Below are 10743 nucleotides of genomic sequence, written 5' to 3'. Positions count from 1 at the left end.
GCAGAGCAGCGCTTGCTTATGCTGGCCAAGGGCGTGAGGGCTCACCCCAGGCTGATGGGGACACGCAGTGGTCCCATGGTATGTGCACTTGTCAGAACTCATCCAGCCGTGCACTTTGTCGTATGTGAATTATATCAGGATGACAAAAGAGAACTAAAGATGGTTCTCGGGCAGGAAGCAGATCCGTCAGGAAACAAGCGGTCAGGCTGGAGAGAGTCTGCCTGGGTAGCCCACCACCGCCATCGTTCCTAGGCCGGAGGACAGGGGACACCCTGCCAGACGGTGCCCCTAAAACCTCTTACAAGGGAAGGGCGCTTCCCCGAGGCCAGCGGAGGGAGGGTGCCACGCCAGCTACGGCCTGGGCCTGGGAGCCCGGGGGAGATGGATGGCCCGGCCGTTTGCTACGGATGCGAAACAATGTAACCGAGGAGAAAACACTGTCTCATTAGTCCAGTTGCCAAGGAAACCCAGGTGGGGAAAGAGCAGGCAGGACCTGGCGTGGGCTGGCAAAGCACCGCGCTGGTCGGCGAGGGTCTTTGGTGATGAGAATCGACGACACCTTGTCCCCCAGCCGCCGGCAGACACCGGGCTCCGGCAGCAGAGACCAGGCGTACTCCCTCTGGGCTCCCTGGGGCCCCGGGGAGAGGGCCAGGACAGAAAGAGGCTGCGAGCTGAGGGTTCCACTCATGGCCACTTTACTCCGAGGTTGTTGCCAGGTTGTTGCCGAGGTTGAAGGCAAGAAAAGAAGTATGATCTCCTGGAACCAACAGCTCTGGTCTCTCGAGAAAAAAAAAAAAAAAATCAGAGACAAGTGTTGGTCACGTGGCATCTCAGCTGTTGGACCCCATCCATGGGCACTCACATACGCACTCCTGTCCCGGCCTCCCTCCAGGGCGTTCGAACCACAGCTGCCTTCCGAGCCCCCGTTCAAGGGAGCAGGACTCGTCCCTTTGGTTTCCTCAGCCTTGGGGACCCGGGAGGCCTGCGCCCTCCCCTCCACTCCGGCCCATGGGGACGCTCGCGGCGAAACTTCTCCTGCCGACCCTCAGCAGCCTGGCCTTCCTCCCCACCGTCAGCATCGCTGCCAAGCGGCGGTTCCACATGGAGGCCATGGTCTACCTCTTCACCATGTTCTTTGTGGCGGTGAGTCTGGGCCACTCGCCCAAAGGCACAGGGACACAGGGAAGGGGCCATCTCTCCACCACCTGCCCACACCAGGGAGGAAGAAAAGTGATTTGGAGGAGAAGGAAAGAGTCTGGAGACCGGGAGAGAGGGTTGGGGCCCCCCCTCCTCCTCTCTGGACCTCAGTTTCCCCGTCTGGGTCGGGAAGCCACCCTAGGATTGGTGTGCACAAGACCAAGCCCGCAGTGGGTCAGCGTCAGTTGGTCCAGGACGAGCCGTTCGAGTCTTCTGGGGTGCCCCTCCTTTTGCTGCCGACAGACCACCCCAGGCCACCCCGCTTCCCTCCCCCACCGCCGCTCCTACCACTCTCCCAGCTACAAGGACAGGGCAGCGGGGCAGGGAGGAAGGGGCTGAGCCAGGCCTGGGAGGGGGTTAGTGGAGTTTAGGGAATGTGGAGGGCCCGGGTGATTCTGATTCCAGAATTCCGGGGCTGGCCCCGGTTCAGGAGGGCCTGCTCGCGTCTGCTTGTCTCTCCTTCTCGGAGGCCCGTGTCTCCCTCCGAGTCCTTCCTCCACGCACAGGCTGACGACTGTCTGTCTGTCTCTCCCTCCCTCCCAGCAGCACGCTCTCCCTCTGCATTTTTCCTGTTGGTTTTCTCCACATTTGCCTTTTTCCCTTTCTAAGTGTCTGTGTCTGGGTCCCTCTTGATTTCTGGAGCTGTGTCTCCACAGAACTTGCTCTCGGGCCAAACCTCCTGGTCTTTCCCCGTCTGGCTTTGTCCCCCGGGCCCCCCATGTGTCTCTGCGGCTTTGTCTCCCATCCTGAAGCTTCGGTCTGTCTGTGGGTCCTACCCTCCGACCTACGTACCTCTCTCTCTAATCAGTCATCACTTTACCTACCTAATCAATGACCCAGCCCTCAACCCATCCCCGACCTGTGTCTCAGGGCCGACCTGTATCCCTCTGAGTCCTCCCCTGCCACCGTCTGCCGCCCCAGCTGCAGTCAGACTCACCCTGGTCTGCAGCCCGGCTCCCCGCAAGAAGCTTGCACCGGGGAGGCAAGCGTTCCCCCAGCCACTGCCTTGTGGCAGCGCCAGACGTGCGAAAGCTCGCACGGCTCCCACTGCCGGCTGGCCTTGCTCCAGCAGCCAGGCCTCTGTGGGCGAGGGTCGGGGTCCTCGGGGCAGCCCTGGGCGGCCAGGTCTGTGAACACACGCACGTGTTTGCAGACACGCGTGCACCTGTCACGCCGACCTCCTCATGAGCCGAACCTGCACTCATCTGCCACGGGGGAGGTTGTGTGCCCATGGGCTGGTGCCCCCTCAGGCAGCAGGACCTGGGACTGGGGGTTGCCTAGGGTTTCTGTCTCCACGCCCAGGTGGGAGAGATCTTGGGCGCGGTGGTTCTGGCTGTGGGCCGGGGTCCAGGCTCTGGGCCGTGCCCGTGCTGTGGACACACTGTCTCATGTAGTTCTCTCGGCTACCCGTGAGCCTGGGATTGTGACCAGCCCATTAGACAGATGAAGAAACTGAGTGTCGCAGATGCGCTCTGGGGCTCTCGACTCATTCAAGGCATCTCGTCCAATGCCAATGCCATTCCGTTAGCTCCACAAGGGAGCCCTGCTTGGGTGAGCTCCAGGAAGTCAATTTGACAGATGAGAAACCCAGGCACAGAGTGAACTTGGGACTTCTCCACGGGTACAAGGGGCTTAGGGCCGGGGAAAGGAGCTGGGGGTCTTGTTCCCAGGTCTGTGTTAGACCCAGCCCCGGAAACCACAGACATGCCAGGCCACCCCTCCCCGCTGGGCTGGGCTGGCCCCCAGCTGCCTCCAGGCTGACCTAAGTGGCCCACCCTGTCCCGCCCTGTCCCGCCCAGAGTGGCAGAAGCAGCTGCCTCCTGGGACAAATGTCCTCCGGCCTCAAAGCCCCACTCAGCCCCTTTCTCACAGAGCCCCAAGCGACACCATTGCCTCTTCTGCCTCCAATGTGGCTTCTTCCGTGTTCTGGCCAGAATCCTCCTGCCGCAGTCGCCACTTCTGTGTCCAACATGGTGCCATCTGCCCCGCCCCACAGAGCCCCTGGCCCGCCCCCGAGAGCGGGTATCCTCGTCCCTGTTCCACAGAGGAGGCCCCAGGCTGCCGGCCACCCACCTAAGCTCACAAAGCAGGGATCCATTAGGTGGGCCTCTGGAGGCTGTGCTATCGCCCAGCAGACCCCCGGCACACTCCACCCCTGCTAGCCCCATCACGGGCCAAATGCACCCCTGCGTCGAGAGAGGCAGGCTTCACAGGCAGGGAGGCCGGATGCCAGGCACTGCTCTGCCCAGCCCCCTTGGCAGGTGGCACTGCTCTGAGTCTCCCCTTCCCCACCTGCCTGATCGAGATGAACCGAGGGCCTTGGGGGAGACGCCTCCTGGGTCAGCTCCCCTCCCAACCACTCCAAAGTCTGCCTCCCTGACCCTGTGTTTGCCTGGCCAGGCTCAGACAGAGCTCTCCTGCCCTTCATGGGGCCGAGGCAGACACTCCCAGGCATCTCACAGTGATTAAGTCTATGATCATACGTGGTGATCTGTCCTACAAAGGAGAGGCCAGGGAGCAGAAGCCCCAGGTGATGGGGATGGGCAGTGTGGGGAGGGATGTAGTTCCAGAAGTAGCAGGAGAATATCCATGTCACTCACAGGGCCTAGCTCTGCCTGCCAGAACTGTGCGCATCAAGAGTCCTTCTCCTTGCCCTATCCCCAAGGTCTGAGCACCTTGATCAGGCCCTACCTGAAGCTTATATTTCCCCAGCTGGACAGTCATGTCCACAGCCTAGTTGCTCTCCTCCATCCTCTTTCCCTGCATCACTTCAAAGGGTGCAGCATACAAACTTCAACCCTGTTCTCTTGGTGGGTCTGACCAGGGTGCAGAGAAGTAGGACTGTCACCTCCCTCGTTCTGGACACCATACCTCTATTCATGCCTCCTGGGTGCACCCTTCCTTTCCGTCACCTATGATTGTAACCAATAGGAGCTCTAAGTCAAGCCCGACTTGCTTGACTCACCAGACGACCCAGGGCTCCTGCTCCCCTGTAACACCCCTGGGCCTCCAGACTTGGGCTGATCTCCTGGATGCCTCCTCCCCCCTGTTGAGCTGGGCTCACCAAGAGTTGATTGTGCTGGTTCCCAAACTCGTTTACACTGGTGGGACTTGTCAAAATAATTACATCACATAATTAAATATTACTTAAAGTGATGAAGTGTGTATGCAAAAGGAGAGAGTTGTTGTTTTCTGTAAGAATTCCGTTGACTGCTTTGAGAATACTCTGTCTTAAAAATTGCTATTAAAGGGCTTCTGGGTGGCTCAGTGAGTTAAGCGTCTGCCTTTGGCTCAGGTCACAATCCCAGGGCCCTGGGATCGAGTCCCATGTCAGGCTGCCTGCTCCATGGGGAGCCTGCTTCCCCCCTCCTTCTCCCCCTACTCGTGTTCTCTGTCAAATAAATAAATAAAATACTTTTTTTAAATTGCTATTAAATAGGGTGTTGCGGAGACTACAGGAGACGGGAGAACGTGCCCTGCCGTGCTCAACACGGGGGTCTCCGCAGTCTCCCAGGACCTTAAGGAAACTGGAACTAAACAATGACAGGCCTGAGGTTCCCAAAGTGGGCTCCACAAGGGTGGCTGGCAGCACCCCAAGAAACTCCTAACGGTGCAAACCTCGGACGCCACCCAGCCCTGCGGGGGGAGCAGCCCAAGTCCTCACCGGCCCCTCCCCGGCCCCTCTGGTGCCCACTCACATCTGAGGACCTCCCCGCTGGGACAGCCCACTCACGACAGGAGAAGGCCCTCCCAGGCCCCTGTAGGGCTGACGGGCATCCAAACACCAGGCCACAGCTTCATACCCAAAGATGCTGAGGGAACGCACACACACCTGCCCTGGGTAAAGTCAGGTGCTGAAGGAACATGCAGGGCGCGTCTTCGGGGACCCCGCCTCGGCCGGCTTCACGGACCGATGCCTGGACTCCGTGTGGTCACGTCATACACGCACCGGGAGAGGCCCGGCCGGGCTCTGAGCACATCCGAGGCCCCCGGCCCCTCAGGGGAACGTTTTGTCGAATCCCCACCAGACACCGTGAGGGGAGTGGTTGGCGGCACCTCCATCTTTCAGGTGGGGAGACTGAGGCACGAAATGACTTGCCTGAGTCTCGCGGCTAGTGAGTGGCCTGGCTGGTGGGGAGTGGCGGGGGCCGGGCACGGCTGGGGCCCGTGCCGTCCCCTCCAGCCGCTGACCGCCGCGCTTTCCCGGCAGCTGTACCACGCCTGCGACGGGCCCGGCCTGCCGCTGGTCTGCTTCATGCGCCGCGACGCCCTAGAGTACTTCAGCGTCTACGGGACCGCGCTGAGCATGTGGGTCTCGCTGATGGGTGAGTGGCCGCGCCCTGTCGCCCAGTGTCCCCACCCCACCATCCACCTGCCGCGCCCAGAAACAGCCGAGCCCGCTGACGCTGCCCCCACCGCCCGGGAGCGTCTCTGCCCTCTCCTGGGGTTCGAAGCCCGGTTTCATGGATGAGACAGGACGCACCGTCTTTAAACGTCCCGATTCCCATCCCTGCTTCCCGTTCAATCCCCACGGGAACGAGGGCTCGTTCGGAGCGCCTCACGCGGCAGGGCCTGGCCTGGAACCCGTGGACGGGCTCCCAGCTCCCCCCGCCTGGGAGACCGCTGTTGCACACCAGGGTTTGCCCCCGAGGCGTTTCTTGAGGCCCTTACCAGCCGCCGTGCCCACCACTGTCAGCTCGGGCTTCTATGAGGATGGAATTGCTCAAAAGCGTAGTTGCTGCGACTTTCTTCTCACTTAGCGCCGTCTGGAGGCAACGTCAGGACACACGGGCCCCGTCGCACGGGCTCCCTGGTACTTGCCCAGGTTCCGTGAAGGACCCGCATCTTTCCTGTCTCTTACCTGCGTGTCTTTGTCCTCGGTCCTGGGGCTCTCAGGGGCAGGTGTGCCCTGCCCTGCCCGTGACCCCCACGCAGCTCTGTCCCCGTCTGTACCTTAGACCCAGCTGGAGCTCAGGCTTCGGGGTGACTGGGCTAGGCCCTGGGGGTCTCTCTGGCTGGGGCGCCTCTGGGGTGCGTCTGGGGGAGCCGTGGCCGGGGGGGCCAAGGGGCTGCTCACCCCTCCCGGCTCCTCCCCCACCCGCAGCGCTGGCCGACTTTGACGAACCCAAGAGGTCGACCTTCGTGATGTTTGGCGTCCTGACCATCGCGGTGCGGATCCACCATGACCGCTGGGGCTACGGGGTGTACTCGGGCCCCATCGGCACGGCTGTCCTCATCATTGCCACAAAGTGGGTGCGTACCATGCGCGCCTCGGGGGACGGGGACACCCGCCCCCATGACGCCTGCCCCGCGGGGTCTCCGTTTGTCTCCGGTCTCGGGGCTTCCGCCAGAGCACAGAGACAGGGAACACCGGGCCCCGGCCCCACGGACCGTCTGTGCCGTCCGTACTCACTGGCTCTGGACCTAACCCAAGTGACTCCACTTCTCTGCCTTGGTTTCCATGTCTGGAAAGTGGCTGTTACGGGAACAGTTCAGAACCTGCTTCACAGGCTTGGTTCAAAGAAGTTGGGTTAATGTATGTAAGAGTGTTGGCATAGAACTTGGCTCTAACGTGGTCGGCACGTGGGAGCAGCAGCCGCTCTCATTAGTACTCTTTGCAGAGAATGACTACTTTAGAGTTGCGAAAGCCTCGATGATTCTAGGAGGACTTCACGGAGGCGGAGAGCCTTGAGGAGGGAGGCTGTGGTGTGTCGTGGACAGGAGGTTGGAACAGCCCCTAAGCGTTGAGGCAGCCTGAGCCGGACTTTGCAACACTGCCATCTCTTCACTGGGTCCCCTGGGTCCTGACGCACAGTCCCCAGGCCTCCCCACAGCTCTCTTGTACCAAGGCCCTCCTGGCTGCGAGGCCTGAAAGCCACCCACGCTTCCCCAGCTGACAAGGGATCCCAGAGCAGAGTGGACCCAGGGGCACTTCCTGGGACCCCAGAAGGGAAGGATCTGGACCCTGCAGGGACCAGAACACAAGCCCGGCCTGCTGGCAGGCCTGAGGCTGGACCCACTCTCCAGCCATGCAGCAGCGCAGGCCCTGAGGTGACCTCCCCCCTCTGCCACATTTTCGCCCCTTCGGAGCTCCGCCTGGAATCTCGGGTGTCCCGACTCCATGTGCTGCACACACCCACTCAAGGACCCAAAATTAAGGCCCAGATGGCAGGGCCTCAGGGGATGGGGTGGAGGGGCTTCAGGCCACCTAGGGAGCAGGAGGGCCGTTCTCTGGGAACAGGGGTCAGGCTGCGCAGGTGGCGCAGAAGGTGTCCATCAACCCATTTTACAGCTGCGGGAGGGAAAATAAAGTCCTGCTCCTCCCACAGCAGGAAGTAGAGGATTTGTCCTGCCGTTCAGTTAATGAAGGAAGAAGGGCTCAGAGAGGTCAGCAAGCAACAAGAAGTCACGCGGCACCGGCTGAAGTCGGGCCTTGACTTCCCAAGAGAAAGGAAGGAGCCTCTTTCTCCCTCCAGCCTCCCCAAGGGGGAAGGCTGACCCAGGAGGCCCCCGGAGCTGCCTGTGAGAGCAGGGGAGGCCTGTTGGGTCTGCCGTGTCCCGGGAGGGACCGCGTTAATGAACGTGCCGGAATGCATAAACACAGAGCCCGGGTCGCGATAGTGCAGGCTCGCTCCCCGGCAGGAAGTAGGACAGGCTGCCCTGGGGGCTGTTCCTCCTGCAGGACTTGGCGGGCCTGGATCTGTGTTTGATTGTTAATTAGCCAGAATGGAAGCCACTCGCCAGTTTCCATGGAAAGCACCAGGGCGACTTTCACGGCCCTCGGGCTGTGGATCCGCCACGGGAGCCAAGAGGTCTGCCTGGCTCCCTACCTCTGGGGCTCAAATTGTGTTTTTCAGACCATTTAGCATGGAGTTTATTTTGGATTTTCAAGGGTAGTTTCTCCCTGGGATGAGGGTGGATTTTTCTCCCAGAAGTTCATCCCCTCTCGAGCCCGAGTTGGGAACAGCAGCCCTCAGGGAGGGGAAGCAGAGAGAGGAGGGTGTGGGGGCTGCAGGGCAGGGCCAGGCCAGGCTAGGACGGGACCCTGGGCAGGCACAGGGTCGTAGCCAACCACACCCAGACCCCACAACCGTGCCCACCTACCGTCTGCGCCCCTGCGGGGCCTGATGTTTTATCAGCAATGGCTAATTCCAGAAAACCGCACCCAGACTCTGGTGGGCCAGCCCACCCCGACTGACCCGGGTCTCCCCCGCAGCAGGTGTGTGTGGCTGGGGGGGGCCCCAGCCCTGCCGGGGAGGGGTCCACGATCCACGGTGTACATTGTGCTGAGATCCCAAACAGCGGCCCTCTGAGGCATCTCGGCCCCAGGGGCTGGAAGGTGCAGGGTGTGGTCCCTCGTTTACTGCGTGTTGTCCGTGTGCGTGAACCCATCCTTGTACGAGTCAGTGCCGGCTCACGCCTCCCAGTAACGTGCACACCTGGGCAAGCAGAGAGTCCCGTGCTGGTCAGCTTGTCTCAGGAGCACTACCATGGGTCCTGATCCACGAGCCACTGAAGGGTCTGTCGGACCACAACATGGGCATCCCTCTGGGCCACATGGTGGGCGAGGCAAGCCCTTCAATACCCCCTCACTGAGTCTGGTCCCCTGGGGGTCCCCGCTGCCCAGCAGGGGTGTGTGTGCAAGGGTTATCTTGTTAGCCCAAAGAGGCAGGCAGGGATGGGGGCGGTCCTCACTGGGCACACTGGTCCAGGGGTTCCCAACCAAGCCATCCAGGATGGGGCTCCCTTGGAGCCTGCTGCCGCAGGACCAGGCATGCAGGGCACCTCCCTGAGCCCCATCCTCCGGCCCGAGGGTAGCCAAGAGACACGTGGGTGCCTGGGGCCAGCTCTCCAGCCAGCCATGAACAGCCTCCCTGCCGTGTGACCTCTGCCCGGCCGCTCTCCCCGCAGCTGCAACAGATGAAGGAGAAGAAGGGTCTGTACCCCGACAAGAGTGTCTACACCCAGCAGATAGGCCCCGGCCTCTGCTTCGGGGCGCTGGCCCTCATGCTGCGCTTCTTCTTTGAGGTACGGGGACCGGGGCTCCTCGGGGGGCTTTGGCAGCTCCCCTTGCTGCCTCCTCTGTCCCTCCCGGTGGGCGGAGAGAGGCCTCCCTCCCACCACAGCACGGCCCGTCGGCCCCCCAGCTCTCGCTGTCTGCGGGGATCTGAGACGAGGGACCCAGTCAGGATGGGGCCTGAGGCTGGGGCACCTGCAGGACGGGGTGGGGGGGTAGTGGGGGGAGCAGCCCGGCCTCACGGTCAAAGGCCCAGCACACGGTGCCGAACGTCCACTCTCCCCTTTAGCACTCCAGGGGCTGGGGTCGGGAAAGACTGCCCACGGGCTGGACGCTGAGGGGAGGCCCCTTAGAGGAAGTACTCGGCCAGATCTGGGGTGGGGGGGGACCGGCAGGGGCCCCGGCACAGCAGGCATGTGAGCAGAGGCACGGAGGGTTGGCAGAGCCCGGGGCCACAGACCAACCCCCCCGCCCGCCCCTGCAGGACTGGGACTACACCTATGTTCACAGCTTCTACCACTGTGCCCTGGCCATGTCCTTCGTCCTCCTGCTACCCAAGGTCAACAAGAAGGCCGGCAGTGCGGGGCCCCCCGCCAAGCTGGACTGCTCTACCCTTTGCTGCGCTTGCATCTGACATGGCCGCCCGCCCCTGTCCCCGTCCCCGTCCCCCGCACAAGCCCCTGCCCTCCCCTTCATCTCACACCCCAGGAGCGCCCAGGAGAAATGTCTCCTCCGAGGCTGAGAGGTCCGCAGGGATCTGGGGCCCCCCCTGAGTGCTCCTGGAGACCCCAGGTACTAGGTTTCCACTTTGGCCAAACATCATGCTGGAAAGAAAAGACCTTCCTCCCTCCTCCCCCACCCTCCTCCTCCTCCTGCTGCTTCTCCACAGTCATGGCCAACAGGTGTGTCTACAGAAGCCTGGAACTTGGTGTCCACCTCATCGGCCCTCCCCTCGTCACCCAGAAGTTCTGGCCCAGCCCCGGCCGCAGAGGGGCTCTGCACGCGCCCCCTACTCACAGCATCAGTTTTCTCTTGGAAGCCACTGTCACCGCTTATGCCCTGTGCCCTCCGGCTCCGAACACACCCGGTCGGGATTCCTGAGGCCAGAAGAGGGGCAGCTCTGTCCCTGGCCCGGGCCCGTGTGGCCAGCCCTCCAGCCAGGTCCCTGATTCAAGCCATTTCAGGAACGGAGACCCCTATGAAACTCCCCAATGCCTTGGCCTTACTTGGTTCCCAAAGCTGTGTACTCAGCCCTTGATCTAATCCATCAGACAAGTCTGCAGTAAAGCAAGATCATTCATTCCACTCTAAAGACAGAAGCCTGAGGCTCAGAGGAAATGGTGGGCTTGAGGCCCCAAGCCAGTGAGGGCAGAGCTGGGCCCCAAGTCCAGCCCGCCTGTCCCAGAGCGGTGCCCCCCACCTGACCCGGGAGCCGTCCCACGGGTGGGGATGAGCACCTGTGTGGGTCCTCGGAGCACCCCCAGCACTCCGCCCGAGCTCAGAGCCAGTGTGGGGAGGGGGTCCAGGCG

The 10743-nt window shown here is 62.1% G+C and overlaps 1 protein-coding gene across 1 annotated transcript; it reads left to right on the top strand.

Moving 5' to 3' along the window:
* Window positions 1–291: 291 nt before the first annotated feature.
* MYMK (myomaker, myoblast fusion factor) lies at window positions 292–9982 on the top strand. Its single transcript, XM_044264207.1, has 5 exons — window positions 292–1143; window positions 5408–5522; window positions 6302–6450; window positions 9109–9225; window positions 9699–9982. The coding sequence occupies exons 1-5, from the start codon at window positions 1009–1011 to the stop codon at window positions 9846–9848; spliced, it is 666 nt and encodes a 221-aa protein (XP_044120142.1). The 5' UTR covers window positions 292–1008; the 3' UTR covers window positions 9849–9982.
* The last annotated feature ends 761 nt before the right edge of the window (window positions 9983–10743 follow it).

Source organism: Neovison vison, chromosome 9, assembly GCF_020171115.1.
Source record: "Neovison vison isolate M4711 chromosome 9, ASM_NN_V1, whole genome shotgun sequence".
NCBI classification, from domain to species: Eukaryota; Metazoa; Chordata; class Mammalia; order Carnivora; family Mustelidae; genus Neogale; species Neogale vison.
The sequence above is the reverse complement of the archived record's forward strand: the minus strand, read 5'-3'. Positions and strand labels throughout refer to the sequence as shown.

Bases quoted from the DNA above. Each gene is read 5' to 3' on its own strand.
- MYMK (XM_044264207.1), top strand. From the start codon at position 1,009: ATGGGGACGCTCGCGGCGAAACTTCTCCTGCCGACCCTCAGCAGCCTG. The intron at 1,144-5,407 runs GTGAGTCTGGGC...CTTTCCCGGCAG, and splicing joins TCACCATGTTCTTTGTGGCG to CTGTACCACGCCTGCGACGG. The intron at 9,226-9,698 runs GTACGGGGACCG...CCGCCCCTGCAG, and splicing joins TGCTGCGCTTCTTCTTTGAG to GACTGGGACTACACCTATGT.